The 26,551-nt window shown below is 47.5% G+C and overlaps 3 protein-coding genes and 1 long non-coding RNA gene across 20 annotated transcripts in view; 2 read left to right on the top strand and 2 right to left on the bottom strand.

Moving 5' to 3' along the window:
* The window catches only part of LOC148321731 (uncharacterized), a 42,002-nt gene extending 41,407 nt beyond the window's left edge, over nucleotides 1-595 (bottom strand). Inside the window, exon 1 of the mRNA XM_088318514.1 lies at nucleotides 429-595. The gene's annotated coding sequence lies outside the window, so the exon portion shown is untranslated. The remainder of the gene's footprint in view (nucleotides 1-428) is intronic.
* A 1,126-nt stretch (nucleotides 596-1,721) lies between these two features.
* Nucleotides 1,722-4,915, top strand: LOC148321730 (serine/threonine-protein kinase SBK2-like). The gene is made up of 5 exons (XM_088319379.1): nucleotides 1,722-1,845; nucleotides 2,783-2,927; nucleotides 3,290-3,492; nucleotides 3,578-3,739; nucleotides 3,802-4,915. Exons 1-5 carry the CDS (start codon nucleotides 1,840-1,842, stop codon nucleotides 4,414-4,416), a joined length of 1,131 nt encoding a protein of 376 aa, XP_088175505.1. The 5' UTR covers nucleotides 1,722-1,839; the 3' UTR covers nucleotides 4,417-4,915.
* A 2,022-nt stretch (nucleotides 4,916-6,937) lies between these two features.
* Nucleotides 6,938-11,341, top strand: LOC148321729 (uncharacterized). 5 transcript variants are annotated; one of them, XR_015846749.1, is made up of 8 exons: nucleotides 6,938-7,031; nucleotides 7,158-7,403; nucleotides 7,509-9,406; nucleotides 9,505-9,903; nucleotides 9,993-10,090; nucleotides 10,171-10,527; nucleotides 10,594-10,824; nucleotides 10,928-11,341. It is a non-coding gene; the product is annotated as an uncharacterized LOC148321729 (long non-coding RNA). The 5 variants fall into 5 exon arrangements; XR_015846747.1 differs by having other exon boundaries at nucleotides 9,993-10,527; XR_015846748.1 differs by having other exon boundaries at nucleotides 9,505-10,090.
* A 4,462-nt stretch (nucleotides 11,342-15,803) lies between these two features.
* Nucleotides 15,804-26,026, bottom strand: bmp8a (bone morphogenetic protein 8a). Of its 13 annotated transcripts, none has more exons than XM_088318254.1 (10): nucleotides 25,553-26,026; nucleotides 23,542-23,734; nucleotides 22,800-22,948; nucleotides 22,543-22,722; nucleotides 22,359-22,438; nucleotides 22,051-22,161; nucleotides 17,732-21,933; nucleotides 16,623-17,620; nucleotides 16,505-16,556; nucleotides 15,804-16,420 (listed from the first exon to the last, which is right to left on the bottom strand). In XM_088318254.1, exons 1-7 carry the CDS (start codon nucleotides 26,022-26,024, stop codon nucleotides 21,784-21,786), a joined length of 1,335 nt encoding a protein of 444 aa, XP_088174380.1. In that variant the 5' UTR covers nucleotides 26,025-26,026; the 3' UTR covers nucleotides 15,804-16,420; nucleotides 16,505-16,556; nucleotides 16,623-17,620; nucleotides 17,732-21,783. The 13 variants fall into 13 exon arrangements, with proteins under 13 accessions (XP_088174380.1, XP_088174384.1, XP_088174387.1 ...); XM_088318258.1 differs by having other exon boundaries at nucleotides 15,804-16,979; nucleotides 17,060-17,157; nucleotides 17,247-17,620; XM_088318261.1 differs by lacking the exon at nucleotides 16,505-16,556 and having other exon boundaries at nucleotides 15,804-16,398; nucleotides 17,060-17,157; nucleotides 17,247-17,620.
* Between the last annotated feature and the right edge of the window lie 525 nt (nucleotides 26,027-26,551).

Below are 26,551 nucleotides of genomic sequence, written 5' to 3'. Positions count from 1 at the left end.
AAATATCAAAATTTGACCTTAACAGTCGATTTCGAAAATTTATTAAAAATTAAGTTTTCGTTATTCTGCAACCACACTGGTTCTGGGGCACCCTGGGCCACCCCAGGTGTCCAACCAAGGTATCGGCCTGACTGCAGTGACATTGCCAATATGCTAAGTTAATGTTGTGGGCTTTAACGCTGTTGATAACCACACGCACTTCTAATACATTGAAATGGCGGGTGTAGTAGCTTTATTTGAATACAATGTCTTGGCAGTATACAACAATAGCCTTATGTGTTTTTTCCTGACCGTTCTCACGATAGTAAAAACTGCTCAGTAGACGAAAAACATTGGCAAAGCCATTACTACCGTTGTTTAATGGCGGGGCGTTTTCACATTGTCAAAACCAGCGCAGGGCTAGCATGACAGTGACAACAAAGACTTACCGTGAGAAGACAATTAAATTTCAAGGACTCGCCGTTACAGGTTGTGTTCAGGACTAGGCATGTAATACCGTGCGGATGTTAACAGTTCTTCTGCCCACACTGACCGCCCGACGCCATGTTCTGCAAGTACCTGCCCGAAGCCAGCTTTCGTCCGCTCCCGCCTTCCGTCTTCTTCACTTCCTTTTGTGCCAATGACACGAAACAGCGCCAGCTTCCAATGGTGGCCAAACACATTTCTAACATTTTACCCATGCAAACACTATTGTGTAAAGCGATTCAAACACTGGTTAACATTTGCGACATTTGAAATAAGGGTTTTGATTAACTCATATGTAATTCATTTAAAATACTATACATTCGTAGATTAAACAGTATTACACACGGATGTTTATCTCGGAGCGCATGCCATTTGGCCAGCAAGCTGAAGTACAAGCTGAAGCACAAGCATTAAAAACTGTCTCCATACTTACCTTTGAATCTTTTCGCGTGGTTTTCTAATCCCCACTCCTGTAGCATCTCAATGACATAATAGTCCATGCCAAAAGTCAAAATGGAAGCTAGCGATGAGCAACAACGTGGTTTGTTAAACGCGATGCCAGACTATTAATGTCTAAATTAATGACATAAATGACACCATAATTGACGTTTTTCGGGCCTTCAGCTTCGGCTTGTGCGGCCTCGCATGCCGGAAACACTTTTCTTTGCGAATCCTTGACGACCGGCGCACAACAAATCTATTTTTGTAAGCACAGCAAATGAAGGCTTTAAGCACAAGTTGTTGTTGTCGTCTCGACTGTACAAGAACAACTTTGGATTGTTTGGAAAGCGTTTCGACGATGGCCAGCTTTCCATTTTGCCTTTTGGTGGGGGGGGGGATCAGGATTATGTAAATAAAATGTTCGATAATGTCGCCTTTCCTCTCTCGGCGCGTTATTGAACGTCAATCATCTTGTTCTGATCTCCCTTTTTTGTTTGCGCTTTGTCACCATTTTGTGTCAACTGCTTACAAATAATTTGCTTTTATCTTCACGGGTCGCCAGGGCTGCTTTGAGCTGTCTGTTATTTTTGAAACGAGTGAAAGAGGTTTCCAAATATCCCCCTCCCAGCTTTTGAGCTGGTAGCATACCTCACAGTGGCACCGACTCTGCGGTCAGCTTCTATTACACACACACATGCGCTCGTAGCCAAGTGTGTGTGTGTGTGTGTGTGGAGGGGGGGGCCTGCGGGTGTGTGTGTGTGAGGACAGCAAGCTGGCTCGTCGCAGCCTGCATCCAGCAGCTCACTCGCCATCACGCCCGACCGCCTCCCACCTCCCGCCTGTGCCGGTGCTTCGGATGCGCTCCTGTCACCGCGGACACGCTGGCTGCAGGTGCACCTGCTGAAGGGACAACATTTGGACCGAAGCTCCAAAATGACGGTACTGTGATTGAAGTTGATTCCTTTGCCAACGCAGAAAAAAAATAACTGAGCATGTCAATGCTCAAGTATTTGAACTATTATTTGATTCAACTCATTCACTGCCTTCCCAGGTAGAATGAATGTACTTTTTGACTTCTATATTCGTCAATGGCACTGAGTTAATTTCCACCCCTTTATTCAAAAACAGGCAACAAATTGACAGTGCCGAAAAATGCCCAAACTGCTCATGACGATTCGAATCAAAATAGTTGTCCTCGAAAGCACTTGACAAACATCATAACTCAACCTGCCGCAAGTGACATGTGGCGAATTCTCTGCATCGTTGCCGCCTCGTAAATGTCAGCGTGGGCCCTCAAACGGCAAGCCTCAGATTTTCTTTTTACTTTTCAGGATTATCTGGAAATGGCGCGCCCGTGGCGTTATGTTATATAAGAAGAAGCGCGCCTCAGAAACACTTTTTCTAAAGGGGACACACACCAGAGTTATATAGTTTACGGGTTTTTTGTGAGTTTCTTTTCATTTAATTTGATTTTTTTTGTGTGTGTTTAAATTCACGTCTGCTATACAATTTTACACACACACACACACACACACACAGAAATACAAGACGTTCGACACAAACATGCACACACGTGGACTTAGACGAAGAACATTCACTTCTCCACACGTGCGCGCCTAAACAGCCAGCCGGTTGTCTCTTGCGTAACGCGAGCGTTCCGCAGAAAGCAAGTTGTTGTGTGCTCTTCAACTGCAGCCACTTAGTGCTTGTCAGCTATGCTGCTACTCTGCATGACCCCCCCCTCCGCCCCCCGCCCCCCTCATCTGAAGTGTCCAAGTGAGATGAGCTCATTCAAAAGAGCCCGTCTCAAGCACTTGAGTTCACTGACTCGCTTGTTCGGGTGTGTGCGTGTGTGTGTGTGTGCGCGTGTGTGTAGGCGGCCACCCGGCTTCTGGATGACATGTGCCACCTGACGGCGCAGTCGCTGAGCAGGTTGGAGACGTCGGAGCACTTCCAGGTGGTGAAGCTGTTGGGCGAAGGATCGTACGGGAAGGTCATGTTGGCCGTGCACAACAAGAGCGGTGAGACACCGTGTGTGTGCGTGAATATCTCTGTGTGTGCGCGCGTGTGTTCGGCTGAAGCAACAACAGCGTCAAGTACCACAACACTAAAATCTTTTATCAAGAATCAATGCCTCATCAATGACGCGAACGTAATCATGAACAAGCTCAATAAGTTCAACTTGATCAGAAATTGGCAGTCGTAATCATCAACACCAAAATCATGAGCAACTTGAACATCAAAAATGGGCAACATCATCGGCGACATGAACGCCACCATCATCAATGCCACGTTCAGCGGCATCAGCGACACGATCCTTAAAAAAAAAAAAGAAGAAGAACCGTAATGATGATAACATGAAGCTGTGGCGTGCGTGTTGCAGGAAGTCCGATGGCGCTCAAGTTCTTCCCCCGCGTGAGTGCCAGCCTGTGTTCGTTCCTGCGCGAGTACAACGTGTCTTTGAGGTTCTGCACGCACCCGTCGCTGAGCCGCGCGCTCGGCATCGCGTACTCCACGCCGTCACATTACGTCTTCGCCCAGCAGGCCGGCCTCTTTGGCGACCTCTACGACTTCATCGTACCCGAGGCATGAACACCTCCGCACAATTTAGGAGGAAAATGACATTTCAAATGTCCTGAAAAAAAACAAAAACGATTGTTTGATTTGTCAGGTGGGTCTGCAGGAAGACGAGTGCCAGCGCGTGGTGTCGCAGCTGTGCGGCGCCCTGTCCCACCTTCACACGCTGGGCTTCGTCCACCGCGACGTCAAACCCGAGAACGTGTTCTTGTGCGACGCCGCCTGCCGCTGGGTCAAGCTGGGAGACTTCGGCATGGTGCATACGCAACGCGCAGCGTACGGCCTCCACGCTTTTCCTTGACGCTGGCGTGTGCGCAGGTGAAGGCCCGAGGGGCCAAAGTCCCGGAGGTGTGGTACCGCTCGCCCTACTGCACCCCCGAAGCCGAGGTGGCGCGAGGGAACGAGGACGGCCGCGAGGACAACCGCGATGACGCCGACCGGCGAGTGGTGCCGAGAGACGAGACGAAGACGCGGCGCCCGCGCGTCTGGGCCTCGGTGGAGCCCAGCGTGGACAGCTGGGCCTTGGGCGTCTTGACCTACGCCGCGCTGTCCGGCGCCCACCCTTGGGCTCACACGTCCTCCGACTGTGCCGCCTACCTCAAGTATCTGCAGTGGTTCGGCGCCGCCAAAAGTTTGGAGGACCAACTGGATGTGTGGGCCGAGCCGCAGCGGCAGAACCCGGCCGGCGCCAAGGAGGCCCTCCCCGTGGCGCCCCAGTTTGCTCGCTTGACCCCGCTGGCCCGAGCCTTCTTCCGCCGGTTGCTGGACCCAATCCCGCAGGACCGAGGGCTGCCCGAGGACGCGCTGTGCTACCTGGGCGGCGCCTGGCTGCACGCCGGCGAAAGGGAACGCCTGGAGGAGCAAAGAAAGAAGAGCCGAGGGAGAGGAGTCGTCAACAAGGTCAAGGAGAACGAGGGCCGAGGACAGAGATGAATTGAGAACACACTGCCGTGTATGCTAGCTTTAGCATTTGTGCTAACTAGAGAAAGAAGCCGAGGTGCAAGAGAAGGAGAGATGTGAGCAAGAGACTCATCTGCTGCTTGTTAGCTTTAGCTTTAGCATTAGCGCTAACAAGAGGATGAAGAGCCGTAGAAGCCAAAGTGAAGAAGCACCAAAGACACAGGTCAACCATGGACTTGCATGTTGCTTACGTTAGCTTTAGCATTAGCATTCGTGCTAACGAGGGCGAGGAGCCATGAACAAGGGGGATGAGGATGATGGACTCGTGTTAGCGTTGAGACTAAAAAGCAGAAGAAGAACCGACGTGAAGGAGAAGGAAGGCTGAGCAAAAGAAGTGAACAAAAGTCTCACGAGATATTTGGAGTTAAAAACAGATGGCGAGAGAGCGCGTTGACCTCCACCAAGGCTCTCGCGTTTGTTACATTTCAGTAATTGGAAAATGTCCAATCTGGATCCGATCCGGATCCAACCTGCTTTCAGACTACTTTTTTGCATTTCAACAGCTTCAAATCCTACTAAGAAGTGACAAGTGGCTCGTTGCAAATAAATGGCGTTCCTTGGCGGAGGTCACAGCTGCGCTTGCGTTGTGCCGACCGAGCCCATGAACGGACTGCGTCTATTTTTGCCTTGTGACCTTTCGGGCGCGTCATTCTTGGCCACCGGACAGATCGACTTCACTTTTGTTTTGCTGTCAATGCGTGAGACACTTTCTTGACAACACCACACCGCTCACCTGCGCTGACGTTTAGCATCGAGCGGTAGTGTCCATGCACGCGCACGCACGCACGCAGTATCTGGGAAAATAGTTTCAGCGGGGAGACGTGTGAGTGATTGTCAGAGCGACGGTCACTCTCATATTGTCACGATCACCATAACAAAATACGGCCAAAACCTTTCAGTGAGCGTGGGTGGAAAAAGGAGCGGTCGCAGGCCCAACATCGTCAATCCTTCTGCTGTTTAGTGGATGACAGGTCAGAATGTGGCAAAGTGCCCCCCCCCATGAAAGCCGTCGGCTCAACTGTTGGCATGCTGGCACCAAAACCCGGTGTATATTTAGATCAGGTAAAGTGGCCCCGTGCTTAATTTCATATACTCCGAACATGTTTCCTCCATCACTGTGGACCCCTGCTGTCTTGCAGTGTGGCACCAGTATGTGTTTTTACTTTATTTGGGGGGAGGGGCAAACCGCCGTTTTTCATGGAAAAATGTATATTAGATTTTCAGTCTCAAAAAGAAATTCCAGTGCAGTTTTAAATTGTAATATCACAATTCAGCACGAGATGGCAGACATGTGGCTTTGGAATCATGCAGGAATAAAAGTGCCTCCCCCTCCCTCTTCCCTGACCTACCACACCCACACACTTCACTGTGGTGCCTCTGCCTCCCCACCCATTTCCCTATCCTGCCTTCTTTCACCTGCCACCCTCTTTGCCTATCACCTCCCACCTGTCTTTCCTGCCTCCCTCTGCCCCTGACATGACAAACCCATCTCTCACCATCCACCCTCTCTGATCTGACTGCCCCCTTTCCTGCCTCCCCCGCGCTCTTCCCTGACCTGCCTCCCCCAATGCTCTTCTCTGACCTGCCTGGCCCCTCCCTTCCACCTTCTGCGGCTGCCTTGCCTGTGTCTGGATTTGAACCCATGTACTTTAGGATCCCAACCCGTGTCACTGACCACCAGGCCACGAGAGGAACGAAATGGGGTGCACCGCCTGTGCTTTTGTCTTTCCCAAGCTGACAACGCCCATTTTTTAAGACAAATGGACAAGGAGTGGCGTTTCCTTCCAGGTCACTCATGGCTGAGAGGTTATTGTTGGGCATTGGGGAACCTGAGCTCTGGGTTCAAATCCTGCTGGTCTTCCTCTCGATTCGTCCCATCAGATTCATATTATGCATGTTTGCCTTGGTTTGCAGATATGTAGTTTTTACACGTTTGTGGACTGAAATACACTTTTGTAAATGGTTTTGCTACAGTAATAAAATAACCCAATAGAAAATGTTGCAAAAATTTCACGCCACAATAATTTAAGTGAATCAGATGCTAAAAAGTACGACAGTCTGGCTGTCATGACAACACTATATCGTCTTCAGGCGCTACGTTGTCGCCATCTTCTGGTCAGTTATAGAAATGCTTGCGGTGAATCCCAAATAAAGTGTTTTTTGCCACAATTTCCACGGCAGGCCAAAGCAGTCATTTTGATCGGTACCAAGTGACGCGAGTGTGCGATATGCCGTTGAAAAGGGAAGAAGGTTGTTGGCTTGAATTGGGGGACGTGATGAACAGGCCGACAGATCAATTTGGCCGGATGTGACGTCAGGCCGACAGGTCAATTTTGCGGACGTGACGTCAGGCCGACAGGTCAATTTGGCCGGACGTGACGTCAGACCGACAGGTCAATTGGCGCCAGGTGTCGACGAAGCGAGTCATCAATTACAGGCTGCAGACGCGGCAAGATGGCGTCGGACCGCCTGACCGTCCTCAGCTAAGTGAACACACGAGCAAATGTTTGTCGCTTGTCGCCGTTTCTCACGATGCCATTTTTCTTCTTGCACGGTTCGCAAACTTGAGGAACGATACTGCGTTTGAGGTTTGAGCACAGCACGTCACAATTCACTTCCTTTTGCTTGATTTAGCGCGTTGTGCTCTTTGTTTGGTGACGCGCTTTCAAATGTTTTTTGTTATTTATTGTTGATGGAAGCATTGTATAATATAGCTCCGAGGCGCATCCTTGTCAATTTGGGCGGACGTGACGTCGGGCCTACACGTCAATTGGCGCCAGGTGTGGACGAAGCGAATCATCAAGAACAGGACGCAGACGCGGCAAGATGGCGTCGGACCGCGTGACCGTCCTCAGCTAAGTGAACTCTCGAGCAAATGTTTGTCGTTTGTCGCCGTTTCTCACGATGCCATTTTCCTTCTTGCACGGTTAGCAGACTTGAGGAACGAAACTGCGTTTGAGGTTTGAGCACAACACGTCACAATTCACTTCCTTTTGCTTGATTTAGTGCGTTGTGCTCTTTGTTTGGTGACGCGCTTTCAAATGTTTTTTATTTATTGTTGATAGGAGCATTTTATAATATATCTCCGAGGCGCATCCTTGTCAATTTGAGCGGACGTGACGTCGGGCCTGCACGTCAATTGGCGCCTGGTGTGGACGAAGCTAATCGTCAACTACAGGCCGCAGACGCGGCAAGATGGCGTCGGACCGCGTGACCGTCCTCAGCTAAGTGAACTCTCGAGCAAATGTTTGTCGTTTGTTTGCCATTTTGCTTCTTGCATGATTTGCGCACTTGAGCACAGCACGTCACAATTCACTTCCTTTTGTTTGATTTAGCACAACATTCTCTTTGTTTGGTGCCACGCTTTCAAACGTTGTTTTGTTTGTTTTTGAATTTAAAGTAGCATTTTATAACATAGCTCTGAGGTGCACCTTGGTCAATTTGCCTGCAGGTCGATTGAAGCCAGGTGAGGACGAAGCTAATCGTCAAGAACAGGCCGCAGACGAGGCAAGATGGCGTCGGACCGCGTGACCGTCCTCAGCTAAGTGAACACACGAGCAAATGTTTGTCGTTTGTTTGCCGTTTTGCTTCTTGCATGATTTGCGCACTTGAGCACAGCATGTCACAATTCACTTCCCTTTGCTTGATTTTGCACATTGTGCTTTCTATTCCTTGCAGCGCTTTTAAAATGTTTTTGTTTGTTTTTAATGCTGGCCAGCTCTTTTTGCTTTGTGTCTTAAGTGTCGTAAATTACACATTTGATGACTTTGTTCTTGAGAAGTGAACTGTTTTTTTTTTTTTACTAATTGTTGCTGTGTATGACATATGATGCATTTTATTTCAGGTGCTATAAATAACCTTTTTTTATTTTAAACTTCCTTCTCTGGTCTCATGACGTTTACTGTCATGGTAAAAAAGAAAAATATGGTTTTGTCCCATTCACCTCATCTGAACTTTTTTTTTAATCATGGGCTGAAGTATTTATTCTCAGATGTGCAATTTCCTTTTGTCTTTTTTTTATTTGCAAACTTTTGAATGTAATTTTTGTCTAATGCTTGACGCCGGTTGTCAATACTTCACATTAAAAACCTTTTTTGTGCCAACTGCAATCAAAAATTGCGACTTTATTCTTCCATTGCCGGTTGATTTATGACCAACGCGTACCTCGCAACCGTTCATTTCTCCAATTTCCGGTCGGGGAACACTTTGATCCGATTTGGACCACGAAGCCCGACTTGTAACTTGACTCCTTTTGTGGATCATCTGTCCAATTTGAGGTAAGTTTTGTCAAACAGAAAAATTGTCCCGTCTTATTGTGCACGTGTTGCGCTAAAATGAGGAGTTAAAGTACCGTTTAAAAGTATTTTTGGAGATCTTACACATTTGGTTTGATGTTTTTTCGCTAAAGTCGGCCACCAAAACGTATTTGCTGTCATAAATATTATGCATTATCTCGACGGCTTTCAACCGTGCGTTTTCTTTAGCAAGCGCCGATCGAGTTCGTATTTGTCATCCAAAATGAACGTGTCGGGATATCAACTTAACTTCTCTTGTTTCTCTGCAGAGCTGAAAATGAACGCGGCAGCCTTCAATACAAAGCAAGCGGGAGGACCTCGGACCAGCGGAAAATAAATTGGCGTCAAGTTTCAGCTCCTGCGTGGCATTTCTGGACACACCGAATTCACGAGAATGTCTGCTCTTGTCTAAAGTGTTTTCTTTTTTTGTCCCTCTCCGTCTTTGCCGTACTGTGTAATGAAATAAAGTTGGTCGTTCACAAGTAAGGGTGCGTGCGTGCTTTGCAGGCTGGAAGACTCCGTCCTATTGCTCGACACGATCCTCTCCTCTCTCTCTGTGTTTCAGGATTGTGGAGCCACCGGATTTGCTGAGGGGCAACAAGAGGACCTGGACCAGGGTCACGAGTACATCCGCAAGTGTCGGGAGGCGGGCCGAACTGCTCCTCCTGGTATTCCGTCTTGAGTTTGCCGATGACTTGTGCATGACATGGATTTGATTGACAGTCCCTTTGATTAAAAGCCGTCACTCTTGGACTTGTCGTCCCAGACACCCCGCCTCGCCAGGTTGTCGTAAGGCGGCGTCGGCGCGGGATGGTCCGAGAGGCGCCGAGACCCGACGGTTAAAATTCTACACGTGTGCAATCCAGTGAGCGGCACATTCTGCCTTTTGTAGGACGGACGATGAGCCGGACGGGATGGGCGAGGGAACGCCACAAAGTTGACGCTCCAATCAGGTCGCTGACTCGCCTGCCACCTTCCTTGGATGTTTTGACCTCGTTTCACAGGTCCAGGTCTCCAAGAACTGCTCGTGTGGGGTCTCGGCAATGTTTGGATTCCCGAAATGGAGTCTGTTGTTTTGCTCGACATTGTACCATGTTGCCGTCTCCGTTGCAGCCCGCTCATCCCGGAAGGGGATGGGTCCCTCGCGCTGCGGTCATTTTTCCAGGTTTCTTCCGCCAAGCCCGCTCAAACGGGCTCTTTTGGAGACTCTCTTGTGAATAAAGAACGATTGCAAATGCACTTGACTTGTTGCAGGATGGAGGCGGAGCCACGGCAGCGTAAAAAGGACAAAAGCACCGGGATGGAATTTGTGTGCTTGTTTCGTAGGGTGGAAGAGGAAAGGCTGGACAAAGGTCACAAAACCGACGACCATTGACTGGAAAAAAAAAAAAGGACGTCGTCGGGTGGAGGTCACCCAATTTTTGGCTTGCAGGAAAAGGAGTCGTTCCACAAATGAAGAATCAAGTGGAATGTGTCCGAGGGGCGCTTGCAAATGGTGACCAGGAGGGGGCAGTGTCGCGAGGGAAGCTCGTCGTCATTTTGTGCTCGGAAAGGTCTGACAGTGATGAGGGCAGGTATGGAGTGCGTTTTTCGAGCCGATGGTTGGACTCGTGTCGCTTGAGTGCTTTTGGCAAGAAATGTTGGCGTTGTTTGGCTTGTCTGGATCCAGAGCAGCTTTTGCTTTGAGGAAGTCACTTTGCTTTCGTGTCGAAGGAGTTTGTTAGCGACGCCAAACATTTGTTGGTTTCAGGATTGTGGACCGGCGCCACCAAGAGCAAGTTGGACCAAGGTGAGGAGTACATTGACCAATAAAGCCACCCGCACTCGGTCGATGAACTGTCTTATTTATTTGCAGGGTGACGAGGACGCCGGTTGGGACGGGAGGCATCGTGGAGAACCTGAACATGGTTATGAACACTCGTCTTGAAAAATGAATTTAAAAAGGCCGAAGCTCCCAATAATGTTGTGCGTCAATGTGTTTGTTTTGCAAGGTGGCGAAGGAGCTGGAGAAAGGTCACAAAATGGAAGGCGGGTCCTCAAGTGGCACATGATGCCCATCGTTCTTGTCGCCGGGCTGCCATCAGAGGTAGAGGAACGATTGCAAGATGAACAGCTCGCTTTTGAGGCCAGTGCGCAATGAAATGGATGCCAACGCATCGTAAGACGAGTCTTGTCTCTTTTCTCCGTAGCGTTCCCAGACGAGAGGTGCAGATGCGACGGCGCCACTTGGAGAGCAAAGTGCCAACTCTGCGCCGATTGTATTTCTTTGTTCTTCCTTTGGTGTGTTTGTCTCCGCTCGGTCACTAACTCACTGGGTGTGCACTGACCAACACTAACTGCATGAAGGGGTTTCTTTTCCTGTCCGAGCCGCGCGCGTTTGGTTGCAGCCACCATTCTCAGCCCATGACAATATTCTCCACCACCGTCGTGTCCACGCTGCGGGCTTGGAAATGGTGGCTGCGGCCAGACCCGTCTCGTCGCGACATCGACGCTTGTGACCAAAACGGACTCTGAAATATTGTATGTGGACATGTTTGTATGCAAATTGTCAAGCTCCCGTTTTCTCTTTGTGCCTGTGTACTTGGATTAAAATGTGAAGTGATTTCAAGTGGTCTACTTTAAACTTTGGGGAGGGAGAAAATGTTCTTAAAATTTCTTGACAATAAGGCCTTGGAGGAAAAAAATAAAAGCACCTTAAGACATCAAGTCAAACTTGAAACGGGTTCCATCATCTGAAAGATTGTTTGTGTGTCCTGACAATGGCTTGCAGCCGATTTAGGATGTCGCCAACGACGACGGGAGAGGTTCCGGCACGCCCGCGACCCTCGTGAAGATAAACGGTTTGTGGCGAACAAGCGTTCATAGCGACGTCGACTTTTTGATCCTTTTGCACGTCATAAAAAAGTAAATTAAGGCCTAAAAGGTGATCCGAGGCATCAAGATTGTCAACAGAATTGATGGAAAAATATTGCTACATGCGCTTTATTTTGCATTCTCATTTGTTACTTGCAACAATTTGCCTTTAATCTGAGGAGAAAAATGCACTTTTCCTGCCGACCATAGCCAACAGTAAATGCAGAAAAGTGAGTTTGACGCAATTTGTAACTATCTGAACTTCAAATACCTTTGAATAACTCGAACGTTGCATTTGCATGAGATCATCCAAGTTGTCCCCTATGGTCAAGCAGTGTATAACAAAAAAGATGAAAGGTGCGCTTCATCACAAACTAGAAATCATGTTTTGAGTTTTCTGTATGTTGGCAGTCAGACATGAGCTTCAAATTTGTTGGAAGTTGAATGCAATGTACGCTATAAACGCTCGACTAGTTTCACGTCACCCCCCCCCCTCGCGTTCTTGACACGTAAAAAAATCCCCGCAAATAATTAAGTGAGGAAAGACTTCTTCATGCATTTAGACACGTTAAGCGTCGTGACGTATATTGGTCGACAGCTTTTGGCGGGTCTCGAACCGTGGATCTTCGCTCTTCACCGTCCTCGTCGTCACCATGAGCTAGCGGGGCAATCAAGTTTGCAGGTAATAACCGTCGTTTCATCATTCACAATAGTTTCTCAAAGTACAATAGTCCACAAAGTTGTGTCCATGCAAAATGCGACCACGAACTGTTGCAATGTCAAAAGGAAGAAAGTATACACGTTAACAATGTTGGAGGGAGTGAGAGCGTTACTGTTAGTGTTAGTTGCATTTGTTATACATGCAGTTAGGTTTAGTTGCATTTGTTATACATGCAGTTAGGGTTAGTGACACGGACAGTACAATCGGTTAGGGTTAATTGCATACATTGCACAGTTGGTTAATGGGTTAGGGTTAGTTGCATTGCACAGAACGATATACATGACATGTCAGAGCGAGGCTCGAACCCTGGTTCTCAGGTGTCCAAACCGCAGCGTTATCCTCTCGGCCAGCGAATACCTGACAGCGACCACCGCTCCTCGTCTATTCATTGTTAACAATTGAACGCGGGCGCTACTTGTCGCAAAGTAAGGACAAATACGCCCAGATGGCCGATCACCGCCAGAGCCACTGTGGTCGAGTGGTTAACGATGCAGAGCGCGACACCATCGGACCCTGGTACGAATCCCCGTCCAGGCAATGCAAGTTGTAAAGGGGGTGAAACTAAAAATGCGTTCGCATATATTTTTATTAAAAGTTGTGACAAGGCCCACCGGTGCAGTGGTGGCACAATCCGGCCCCACCCCTGTGCGAGCACGTGAGCTGTACCCCTCCCCTTTCATGCTACCCCCATCCTACCTGTACAGCCAACCGCCCCACCCCTACCCGTGCACCACCGGGTATATATATATATATATATATATATATATATATATATATATATATATATATATATATATATATATATATATATATATATATATATATATATATATATATATATATATATATATATATATATATATATATATATATATATATATATATATATATATATATATATATATATATATATATATATATATATATATATATATATATATATATATATATATATAAATACACCCAGCGGTGAATGGGTTGGGTTGGGGTCAAAAGCCCCGCCCCGCCCCGCCCCCCCCCCCCCCCCTGCCCCTGCCCGTTCACGTATACATTCAAATATATATATATATATATATATATATATATATATATATATATAAATACACCCAGCGGTGAATTTATATATATATATATATATATATATATATATATAAATACACCCAGCGGTGAATGGGTTGGGTTGGGGTCAAAAGCCCCGCCCCGCCCCGCCCCCCCCCCCCCTGCCCCTGCCCGTTCACGTATACATTCAAATATATATATATATATATATATATATATATATTAAAAAACAAATATATATATATATATATATGTATACCAATCTATATGTGAACGGGTAGGGGCGGGGCTTCGCCCCGCCCCTACCCGACACAATTAAGAATGTTGGGTAGGGGCGGGGCTTCGCCCCGCCCCTACCCGAATAACAAGCTTACTAGTACTCAACTAGCCTAGTTATTCGGGTAGGGGCGGGGCGAAGCCCCGCCCCTACCCAACATTCTTAATTGTGTCGGGTAGGGGCGGGGCTTCGCCCCGCCCCTACCCGTTCACATATAGATTGGTATACATATATATATATATATATATGCATTTGTTTTTTAACATATATATATATATATATATATATATATATTTGAATGTATACGTGAACGGGCAGGGGCAGGGGGGGGGGTGGGGCGGGGCTTTTGACCCCAACCCAACCCATTCACCGCCGGGTGTATTTATATATATATATATATATATATATATACATATATATATATATATATATATATATATATATATATACCCGGTGGTGCACGGGTAGGGGAGGGGCGGTTGGCTGTACAGGTAGGATGGGGGTAGCATGAAAGGGGAGGGGTACAGCTCACGTGCTCGCACAGGGGTGGGGCCGGATTGTGCCACCACTGCACCGGTGGGCCTTGTCACAACTTTTAATAAAAATATATGCGAACGCATTTTTAGTTTCACCCCCTTTACAACTTGCATTGCCTGGACGGGGATTCGTACCAGGGTCCGATGGTGTCGCGCTCTGCATCGTTAACCACTCGACCACAGTGGCTCTGGCGGTGATCGGCCATCTGGGCGTATTTGTCCTTACTTTGCGACAAGTAGCGCCCGCGTTCAATTGTTAACAATGAATAGACGAGGAGCGGTGGTCGCTGTCAGGTATTCGCTGGCCGAGAGGATAACGCTGCGGTTTGGACACCTGAGAACCAGGGTTCGAGCCTCGCTCTGACATGTCATGTATATCGTTCTGTGCAATGCAACTAACCCTAACCCATTAACCAACTGTGCAATGTATGCAATTAACCCTAACCGATTGTACTGTCCGTGTCACTAACCCTAACTGCATGTATAACAAATGCAACTAAACCTAACTGCATGTATAACAAATGCAACTAACACTAACAGTAACGCTCTCACTCCCTCCAACATTGTTAACGTGTATACTTTCTTCCTTTTGACATTGCAACAGTTCGTGGTCGCATTTTGCATGGACACAACTTTGTGGACTATTGTACTTTGAGAAACTATTGTGAATGATGAAACGACGGTTATTACCTGCAAACTTGATTGCCCCGCTAGCTCATGGTGACGACGAGGACGGTGAAGAGCGAAGATCCACGGTTCGAGACCCGCCAAAAGCTGTCGACCAATATACGTCACGACGCTTAACGTGTCTAAATGCATGAAGAAGTCTTTCCTCACTTAATTATTTGCGGGGATTTTTTTACGTGTCAAGAACGCGAGGGGGGGGGGTGACGTGAAACTAGTCGAGCGTTTATAGCGTACATTGCATTCAACTTCCAACAAATTTGAAGCTCATGTCTGACTGCCAACATACAGAAAACTCAAAACATGATTTCTAGTTTGTGATGAAGCGCACCTTTCATCTTTTTTGTTATACACTGCTTGACCATAGGGGACAACTTGGATGATCTCATGCAAATGCAACGTTCGAGTTATTCAAAGGTATTTGAAGTTCAGATAGTTACAAATTGCGTCAAACTCACTTTTCTGCATTTACTGTTGGCTATGGTCGGCAGGAAAAGTGCATTTTTCTCCTCAGATTAAAGGCAAATTGTTGCAAGTAACAAATGAGAATGCAAAATAAAGCGCATGTAGCAATATTTTTCCATCAATTCTGTTGACAATCTTGATGCCTCGGATCACATTTTAGGCCTTAATTTACTTTTTTTATGACGTGCAAAAGGATCAAAAAGCCGACGTCGCTATGAACGCTTGGTCGCCACAAACCGTTTATCTTCACGAGGGTCGCGGGCGTGCCGGAACCTCTCCCGTCGTCGTTGGCGACATCCTAAATCGGCTGCAAGCCATTGTCAGGACACACAAACAATCTTTCAGATGATGGAACCCGTTTCAAGTTTGACTTGATGTCTTAAGGTGCTTTTATTTTTTTTCCTCCAAGGCCTTATTGTCAAGAAATTTTAAGAACATTTTCTCCCTCCCCAAAGTTTAAAGTAGACCACTTGAAATCACTTCACATTTTAATCCAAGTACACAGGCACAAAGAGAAAACGGGAGCTTGACAATTTGCATACAAACATGTCCACATACAATATTTCAGAGTCCGTTTTGGTCACAAGCGTCGATGTCGCGACGAGACGGGTCTGGCCGCAGCCACCATTTCCAAGCCCGCAGCGTGGACACGACGGTGGTGGAGAATATTGTCATGGGCTGAGAATGGTGGCTGCAACCAAACGCGCGCGGCTCGGACAGGAAAAGAAACCCCTTCATGCAGTTAGTGTTGGTCAGTGCACACCCAGTGAGTTAGTGACCGAGCGGAGACAAACACACCAAAGGAAGAACAAAGAAATACAATCGGCGCAGAGTTGGCGCTTTGCTCTCCAAGTGGCGCCGTCGCATCTGCACCTCTCGTCTGGGAACGCTACGGAGAAAAGAGACAAGACTCGTCTTACGATGCGTTGGCATCCATTTCATTGCGCACTGGCCTCAAAAGCGAGCTGTTCATCTTGCAATCGTTCCTCTTCCTCTGATGGCAGCCCGGCGACAAGAACGATGGGCATCATGTGCCACTTGAGGACCCGCCTTCCATTTTGTGACCTTTCTCCAGCTCCTTCGCCACCTTGCAAAACAAACACATTGACGCACAACATTATTGGGAGCTTCGGCCTTTTTAAATTCATTTTTCAAGACGAGTGTTCATAACCATGTTCAGGTTCTCCACGATGCCTCCCGTCCCAACCGGCGTCCTCGTCACCCTGCAAATAAATAAGACAGTTCATCGACCGAGTGCGGGTGGCTTTATTGGTCAATGTACTCCTCACCTTGGTCCAACTTGCTCTTGGTGGCGCCGGTCCACAATCCTGAAACCAACAAATGTTTGGCGTCGCTAACAAACTCCTTCGACACGAAAGCAAAGTGACTTCCTCAAAGCAAAAGCTGCTCTGGATCCAGACAAGCCAAACAACGCCAACATTTCTTGCCAAAAGCACTCAAGCGACACGAGTCCAACCATCGGCTCGAAAAACGCACTCCATACCTGCCCTCATCACCGTCAGACCTTTCCGAGCACAAAACGACGACGAGCTTCCCTCGCGACACTGCCCCCTCCTGGTCACCATTTGCAAGCGCCCCTCGGACACATTCCACTTGATTCTTCATTTGTGGAACGACTCCTTTTCCTGCAAGCCAAAAATTGGGTGACCTCCACCCGACGACGTCCTTTTTTTTTTTTCCAGTCAATGGTCGTCGGTTTTGTGACCTTTGTCCAGCCTTTCCTCTTCCACCCTACGAAACAAGCACACAAATTCCATCCCGGTGCTTTTGTCCTTTTTACGCTGCCGTGGCTCCGCCTCCATCCTGCAACAAGTCAAGTGCATTTGCAATCGTCCTTTATTCACAAGAGAGTCTCCAAAAGAGCCCGTTTGAGCGGGCTTGGCGGAAGAAACCTGGAAAAATGACCGGAGCGCGAGGGACCCATCCCCTTCCGGGATGAGCGGGCTGCAACGGAGACGGCAACATGGTACAATGTCGAGCAAAACAACAGACTCCATTTCGGGAATCCAAACATTGCCGAGACTCCACACGAGCAGTTCTTGGAGACCTGGACCTGTGAAACGAGGTCAAAGCATCCAAGGGAGGTGGCAGGCGAGTCAGCGACCTGATTGGAGCGTCAACTTTCCCTCGTCCGCCCTGCAAAAGGCATAATGTGCAATTCGTGGCGTGCCGCTCACTGGATTGCGCACGTGTAGAATTTTAACCGTCGGCCGGTGGGTCTCGGCGCCTCTCGGACCATCCCGCGCCGACGCCGCCTTACGACAACCTGGCGGGGGGGGGGGGGGGGACAAGTCCAAGAGTTACGGCTTTTATTCAAAGTGACTGTCAATCAAATCCATGTCATGCACAAGTCATCGGCAAACTCAAGACGGAATACCAGGAGGAGCAGTTCGGCCCGCCTCCCGACACTTGCGGATGTACTCGTGACCCTGGTCCAGGTCCTCTTGTTGCCCCTCAGCAAATCCGGTGGCTCCACAATCCTGAAACACAGAGAGAGAGGAGAGGATCGTGTCGAGCAATATGACGGAGTCTTCCAGCCTGCAAAACACGCACGCACCCTTACTTGTGAACGACCAACTTTATTTCATTACACAGTACGGCAAAGACGGAGAGGGACAAAAAAAGAAAACACTTTAGACAAGAGCAGACATTCTCGTGAATTCGGTGTGTCCAGAAATGCCACGCAGGAGCTGAAACTTGACGCCAATTTATTTTCCGCTGGTCCGAGGTCCTCCCGCTTGCTTTGTATTGAAGGCTGCCGCGTTCATTTTCAGCTCTGCAGAGAAACAAGAGAAGTTAAGTTGATATCCCGACACGTTCATTTTGGATGACAAATACGAACTCGATCGGCGCTTGCTAAAGAAAACGCACGGTTGAAAGCCGTCGAGATAATGCATAATATTTATGACGGCAAATACGTTTTGGTGGCCGACTTTAGCGAAAAAACATCAAACCAAATGTGTAAGATCTCCAAAAATACTTTTAAACGGTACTTTAACTCCTCATTTTAGCGCGACACGTGCACAATAAGACGGGACAATTTTTCTGTTTGACAAAACTTACCTCAAATTGGACAGATGATCCACAAAAGGAGTCAAGTTACAAGTCGGGCTTCGTGGTCCAAATCGGATCAAAGTGTTCCCCGACCGGAAATTGGAGAAATGAACGGTTGCGAGGTACGCGTTGGTCATAAATCAACCGGCAATGGAAGAATAAAGTCGCAATTTTTGATTGCAGTTGGCACAAAAAAGGTTTTTAATGTGAAGTATTGACAACCGGCGTCAAGCATTAGACAAAAATTACATTCAAAAGTTTGCAAATAAAAAAAAGACAAAAGGAAATTGCACATCTGAGAATAAATACTTCAGCCCATGATTAAAAAAAAAGTTCAGATGAGGTGAATGGGACAAAACCATATTTTTCTTTTTTACCATGACAGTAAACGTCATGAGACCAGAGAAGGAAGTTTAAAATAAAAAAAGGTTATTTATAGCACCTGAAATAAAATGCATCATATGTCATACACAGCAACAATTAGTAAAAAAAAAAAAAACAGTTCACTTCTCAAGAACAAAGTCATCAAATGTGTAATTTACGACACTTAAGACACAAAGCAAAAAGAGCTGGCCAGCATTAAAAACAAACAAAAACATTTTAAAAGCGCTGCAAGGAATAGAAAGCACAATGTGCAAAATCAAGCAAAGGGAAGTGAATTGTGACATGCTGTGCTCAAGTGCGCAAATCATGCAAGAAGCAAAACGGCAAACAAACGACAAACATTTGCTCGTGTGTTCACTTAGCTGAGGACGGTCACGCGGTCCGACGCCATCTTGCCTCGTCTGCGGCCTGTTCTTGACGATTAGCTTCGTCCTCACCTGGCTCCAATCGACCTGCAGGCAAATTGACCAAGGTGCACCTCAGAGCGATGGTATAAAATGCTACGATAAAACAAACAAAACAACGTTTGAAAGCCCGGCACCAAAGAAAGGGAATAATGTGCTAAATCAAACAAAAGGAAGTGAATTGTGACGTGCTGTGCTCAAGTGCGCAAATCATGCAAGAAGCAAAATGGCAAACAAACGACAAACATTTGCTCGAGAGTTCACTTAGCTGAGGACGGTCACGCGGTCCGACGCCATCTTGCCGCGTCTGCGGCCTGTTCTTGATGATTCGCTTCGTCCACACCTGGCGCCAATTGACCTGCAAGCCGGACGTCACGTCCGCCCAAATTGACCTGTCGGCCTGACGTCACGTCCGCCCAAATTGACCTGTCGGCCTGACGTCACGTCCGCCCAAATTGACCTGTCGGCCTGACGTCACTTCCCCCAATTCAAGCCAACATCCTTCTGCCCTTTTCAACGGCATATTGCACACTCGCGTCACTTGGTACCGATCAAAATGACTGCTTTGGCCTGCCGTGGAAATTGTGGCAAAAACACTTTATTTGGGATTCACCGCAAGCATTTCTATAACTGACCAGAAGATGGCGACAACGTAGCGCCTGAAGACGATATAGTGTTGTCATGACAGCCAGACTGTCGTACTTTTTAGCATCTGATTCACTTAAATTATTGTGGCGTGAAATTTTTGCAACATTTTCTATTGGGTTATTTTATTACTGTAGCAAAACCATTTACAAAAGTGTATTTCAGTCCACAAACGTGTAAAAACTACATATCTGCAAACCAAGGCAAACATGCATAATATGAATCTGATGGGACGAATCGAGAGGAAGACCAGCAGGATTTGAACCCAGAGCTCAGGTTCCCCAATGCCCAACAATAACCTCTCAGCCATGAGTGACCTGGAAGGAAACGCCACTCCTTGTCCATTTGTCTTAAAAAATGGGCGTTGTCAGCTTGGGAAAGACAAAAGCACATGCGGTGCAGCCCATTTCGTTCCTCTCGTGGCCTGGTGGTCAGTGACACGGGTTGGGATCCTAAAGTACCTGGGTTCAAATCCAGACACAGGCAAGGCAGCCGCAGAAGGTGGAAGGGAGGGGCCAGGCAGGTCAGGGAGGTGAGAGGCAGGTCAGGGAAGAGGATTGGGGGAGGCAGGTCAGGGAAGAGGGCGGGGGTAGGCAGGAAAGGGGGCAGTCAGATCAGAAAAGGTGGGTGGTGAGAGATGGGTTGGCGGGTCAGGTGAAGAGGGAGGCAGGAAAGACAGGTGGGAGGTGACAGGGAAGTGTACAAGGATGGCAGGACAGCAAAGGGGGAGGCAGGATAGGGAAATGAGTGGGGGAGGCAGGTGAGAGGGGGAGAGTGGGATGAACTAGGTCAGGGAAGAGGGAGGGGGAGTTAGCAAAGACCGGTGGGGGAAGACAGGGAAGGCATGAGTATGATCAGGGAGATGTGCAGGGCTGGCAGGACAGGGAAATGGGTGGGAGAAGCAGGTGAGAGGAGGCATAGGCAGGACAGGAAAGAACAGGCAGGTGGTAGGGTCAGGGGAGAAAGGGCAGGATAGAGAGGACTGTGAGAGAAGAAGTAGCAGGTCAAGGTGGGGGAGGCAGAGGGAGGTACGAAGGCGAAATTGTCAAAGGCAGAGTAGGTAGGAAGAGATGGAGAGGAGGGAGGAAAAGAGTGAAGGGGGGGGAAATATGCTAGAGGTGAAAAAGTCAGGTTAGGGAAGAAGAGAGGGGCGGGAGGAAAGGTAGAGAGAGATGAGGATGAATAGTACGCAATTTCACGCATCAAAAATTAATGTGCATCACGTGCCATAAAGTAAACAACCGGGATGTTATATATATATATATATATACATACATTTCCCGAGTTATGATTAATTTAATGCCGTTCATACGACGTTAGCGTGTAATTAAGCACAGGTGTGGATGAAATACTGATAACATGGGGGTGGCAAGTGATGTGTGCGTGAGTGAGTAGACTGTAACAAAAGGGGCACAAGTCCACCAGCAGCAGTATCCTGTTATTAAAAAAAACAACAACACATATTTATTGTATACAAGTAACATGCTTACAAACTGTCAGGATTACGTGCAAAGGATGAATGACAAGTTCACATATTTCAATTTTTTTTCTTTAAATTTTCCTGAGTGATGTAAGCTCTGGGGAGAAGTTAAAAAAAATAAACCACTAAATATCAGGTGCTTACCAACAGCACCTCAATTATTCTTTTTTTTTTATCTACATGCGGCAATAAATTATGGAATGTTTTTTTTTTTTTTTTTCATCTGGACCGCTCACGCTTACGACTAACCACCACGAAAAGCACAACTTATGTTCATGCGCAACTCTTGTGGCTTAAATTTAGACTTACATGTACAACAATATTGGCTTTCATGTTTCCAAAGGACTATTAAGAAAAGATGTGTGACAAAAAAAAAAACATGCGCGTGTGTGCGTATCTCGTAATAAAAATCTAATTTGACTTGTCTCTGGTTTTGGTTGCTGCCGTCGTCCGCCGCACGCCTCAAAGACATCCGCAGGTCTTGACCACCATATTGCGATGCTTCTTGAGGATCACGTTGTTGTTGTCATCGTAGAAAAGCACCGAGATGGGGCTCAGCTTGGTGGGGGCGCAGCATGCCTTGGGAACCTCGTCGGGCTTCAGCAGATGAACCTGCCGCACAAAACAAACAAACTAAAATGCGCTAGAAATTTGCAAAGCTCAAACGAAGCCTGTTAACCTGAAAGTGGAATATGGAATATCTGCACGGAAAAAGGCGGTGGTACTGACTACTTGCTGGATGAGGGCGTGGTTGGTCGCATTCATGCAGGCGCCGAGGGGGTAGAAACACTCGCCATCGCAGTAATATGCCGAGTAGCCTGTGGGGGCCAGAACCCAGTCCTGACCCACAAGAGTACAAATTTACCATTAATATAATTCATAAATATACCTCCATTACAAAAATATTGTTTTGAAGGGGGTGGGGGGAGTCAAAACGATGCTAGTTCTTTTTCAATAAGTCATTTTTTCCCCTTTGATAAAAAAGATAATTTATGATTTATTTATTTATTTTTTTTAACTGAAGCGAAAGACTCAACCTTCCATCCGAGGTCGCTGAAGCTGACGTAGAGTTCGTGTTTTTTACACGGCTGACCGTCGCTGTTGACAGGACTTCGATCTAAGTGGGAAAAGACAGAACTGAAATCACCATCGTTGATCAAAAAAAAAAATAAAAAAAAAAACTTAAAAAGTTGTTCAAAGTGTCGTGAAAGCAAACTCAACTGTGGATGCTTGGTACGGGGAGGTCATATTTGGGCTTCTTCCTGCGAGGGTGCGTCTTGACAGCGCGGGGGGGCCGGCAGGGTATCTGGCTCTCCCGGAAGAAGGTCACCATGAAGGGCTGCTTGGAGCGAGGACCCCTCCGGCCCACCAGCCCGATCCAGGCGGCCGACAGCGAGCGATCTGGAAGCGCAACGCGAGTCACATCGGGCGTCAACAAATTACCACGACAAAGACGAGCAGTGAGTGTGCGAGCGGACCCTCCTCGGTCTCCACGTAGAGGCGGATTCCCAAGTTGCTGCGGGGGTGCAGGAGCCAGTGGTTAGCCGCCGACGTGACGTCGAAAGCCAACCAGCCTTCTTGACCCGCCGGCACCGACTGCATGTCCAGCAGCACAAGCTCGGGCTCCCTGAACACAAAAAAAAAAACCATGCATACACATCAAACAAGTCAAAACGAGCACGTATGCAATCTTATGCAATATATTCATAAATACTTTGAAGATTTGATCCCCCCTCTTAAAACATTTTTTAATTCTTGAAAAGTTAAGACACTTTTTTTTATAGAAAATGACCAACCTTTTCCCCGATAACATTTTGTGTGACGATGAAATGAATCTTTCCAGCCTCCAAAACAGACTTTTTTTTTTTTTTACCAAGATATAGTTTCTTGAAAACTCTTTTCCTCAAAAAGTACTCACCCAAAGTTCCTAAAAATATTAATTTAAAAGTTAATACTTCTCATTGAGAATATGTGGAAAATGTATTTTAAATATTGTAGGTCCTTTTTCTGAAAAAGTTAATTTCTTGAAAACAGACTTTCCCCTTGAACAAGACTTTCCGTTACCTGCAAAGAACTAGTTTATCCAAAAATTCAAATTAAGTCTTAAAAAACAAGCCAAGACATTTACCCCCTAAAGTACAACCTGCCCTCGGATTTATGCAACTTTTCCCCCCAAAAATAAAAAGACTGATGAAATGGAACCAATAAATAAGAGAATACCTGTGTCTATTGTCCTTCTGGATCTCGTAGACGGAGATATGCAAGGTTCTGTTGGCTCGCTGGCCGAGCGTCAGCGCCTTGTAGATGCGGAACTCGGCTGCCGTCACCGTCTCGCCCTGAGGCAGAGGAGTCAGGTCGAATCGGAACTCCTTCCAGTAGGGACGCGGGTGCAGCAGGTCCCGCTCCTGCTCCACTGCCACGTGACGAAGGAACGCAAAAAGCAATCAACCCATTCGTTACAATAGTGCAGAAACGTCGTGCTCAAGTTAAATATTCGAACAATCACAATTTAACGCATATCTGTTTACAATTACAGCACAAGGAATGAGTAAACTACGGGAGTGTATACAGAAGTTGATTTCCGACCAGCTGACCGGAAACAACCGACTCCGAGGGGAGATACACTTCCGGAAAGGGCGGAGCTTAAAAGGCGCATAAATTGTCGACTAAAACGAAAGTTAAAAAAAATGAGTTGACGCTCGCTGTCAAGTTTAAAAGATGTTATAGAAAAACTGTACATCGCACCACTTGTACTGTTTAGTCATTATTTAATAAGCGTGAAGGTCCGAAATAACTACACGCTCTTCTCAGGTAGACCAATCAGAAGTGACGGAAACCTCCGGGAATGGTGGCTCTTAAAGTGACAGGCACTTAAAGCGTCACTTCGGAAACGAGGCTGATCCGTGAAAATGTCTCAAATTGAAAGGGAAAAATATCTATAACGTAATTATTTGGTTACATAATTTGGATGTAAATAGAATTGCATAAATATAATAATATACTTTAAAATATTGGCCAACGCTGCATTTAAAAATCGTGTTAACACTAACATTGCACTAAAGTAGACGGAAACTTCCACAGCTGCTGTCAACATCGTGAAGCTGCAGTTCTTAGTTGCTTTATTTACACGCACACAAACTTAAAAACTGCACAACACACTTGGCGCAGTGTGTCGAAAGCAACATTCCAAGAAAAATGCAACACACACATTGCATCATATACACAGGAAGAGGACGCCGGACATTCACCCAAACACACTGGATGGATGTGAAATAGAGATACTAAGGTTTGGCCACTCCTGATGGGTTGAGCATCTCTCATGCGCGCGTGCGCGCACACGCTAGAGCAATAATTAGAGACACCACAGCAGCTGCTGTGCGCGCCCCCACCACAAATTGCAGGCCTGCCTTATATTTGGTTGTATTTTTAGCCCGTGCCGCCGCAGCCTCATTTTCATCTCGCTCGGCTCGACCCGACCGGCTGCTTTTGCCGGTGTGTGTGTCATTCGGGCCCTTTAATCGAGTGCAGCTGTGTGTTCCCTGGCGTAGGCGCGAGGTCACGCTCGGATGAGGTCATATGATGCGCGCAAATTGAGAGAAAGTCCGCGTACGCGCTGCCGGGCAGCGGCAGGTGAGAAGCTTTTGTGACGTCACAGGCCTGCTTGCCCGGTGGTTGATTTGCGCCATCGAACTTTGTTGGTCTGCAGCGCTGACTGATAAATTCCAGGGTGTACTCGCTTGAGCAAAACACACTTGGAGGAAGTGGGAGGGGAAAAAAGGGAAGAGCGTCCCCACCAAACTGTCCTGTTGCAGGAAGGAGGCGATCCGCAGGGGAAGACTAATATTTATGCTGAGCCAGATAGGCATCAGCACGACGGCGCAAACACACACGGACGCCATTTCACTCAACTCCAAAGCACGGAGTTTAAGAGCCTAATTTGAAACCCTATTTGTAGTTTGAAACACTACTTCCAAACCATAACCCGAGTTCTAAATGCAACTTAGAAATAAATGCATGTGAAAAAATCATTTTTCTATCCGCAATTACTAAATTATACTTGACGGCAAGTTGTGCAATCATTAGGCCCTAGATCGTGTAGATTATTCGTAAAAAAATTAAATTAGAATGTAAATTTGTATCTCTACGACAGCAGGGTCACACCCTCCTGCATAAACAACAAAGAGTTGCCATGACAACGGCGCTTCCCACATCACTCCCCGTTTGCACTCACCCAAGTTAACGAAGCTCATAACGGTGTCGGCTTCGCTGACGACGGTCCCGAGCGGCGGCGTGTGCGTGCTGAGGGTGGGCAGCGCCGGCCGGTGGACGGCCGCCCTCCGCTCGCCGCCGCCCCCCCTCAGCCGGACCACGCCGGGCCTGATGACGTCGTTGGCGGAGGCCGGGTCGTCCTCGCCGTCCACCGCCATGGCGTGGTACAGGTCGAGCATGAAGAGCGGCGCCGAGGAGGGCGGCCTGAGCGGCGGATGAGGCCTGGGCCGGCCCGGCAGGCCCAGGATGGACAAGATCTCTTTCTGCATCTCTTTCTTCTCGCGGCCGCTCAGACGCCGGAAGCTGGAGTGCAGGGCCGTCTGGGCCTGCTGGGCCAGTGGCAGCAGCAGAACCAGAAACAGAACCAGGTTCCTGGGCAGGAGATGGCGGGCGACCCAATTTGGGCGGCCTCTTTGGTGCGGAGATGGCACCATCCTGCTTTGACTTCTTTCACGAGGATGCTCCAGAAACGGTCTTGATCCTCCTGGGAATCGCTTCCACTTCCAGAGTCCAATCCTTTGAAGCGATGCGCACCTCCTCTCAAATCCAGAAAAACGGACCGGGAGATGTTCACCTCCTTAATGCCTCCCTCCAATTCAAGCTTCCCCAGTACAGATGCTTCGCAGACGAGCTGGATTCTGAAGATGGCTGGACCCCCCCTTGGAAGTTCTCTCTGGTCCAGATTCTTTTTCCTTCTAGTCGTGTAAAACAGAAATGCAAATTGTTGTTGTTGAACATTGCACAATGAGTATTCAAGTGAAATTAAAAAGAAAACCTACTTTAAGAGTTCTCGACGATATTCTCGAGTCTCAGGTCGACTCGAACCCAGTTCAGTTTTTTGCACGAGATTGAAGGAGATGGATTGTCTTGGACCTTCTGCGGGTTTTCTTCTCTCACAAAGACGCTCACCTCTCGAGTTTCTCGCTCCACGCCAGGCTGCTTCTCAACCGAGTCGTTCACC

Source organism: Idiotropiscis lumnitzeri, chromosome 16, assembly GCF_059441095.1.
Source record: "Idiotropiscis lumnitzeri isolate Australia: NSW breed Sydney's pygmy pipehorse chromosome 16, RoL_Ilum_1.0, whole genome shotgun sequence".
NCBI lineage: Eukaryota > Metazoa > Chordata > Actinopteri > Syngnathiformes > Syngnathidae > Idiotropiscis > Idiotropiscis lumnitzeri.
This window is presented reverse-complemented; position numbering and strand designations above follow the sequence as displayed.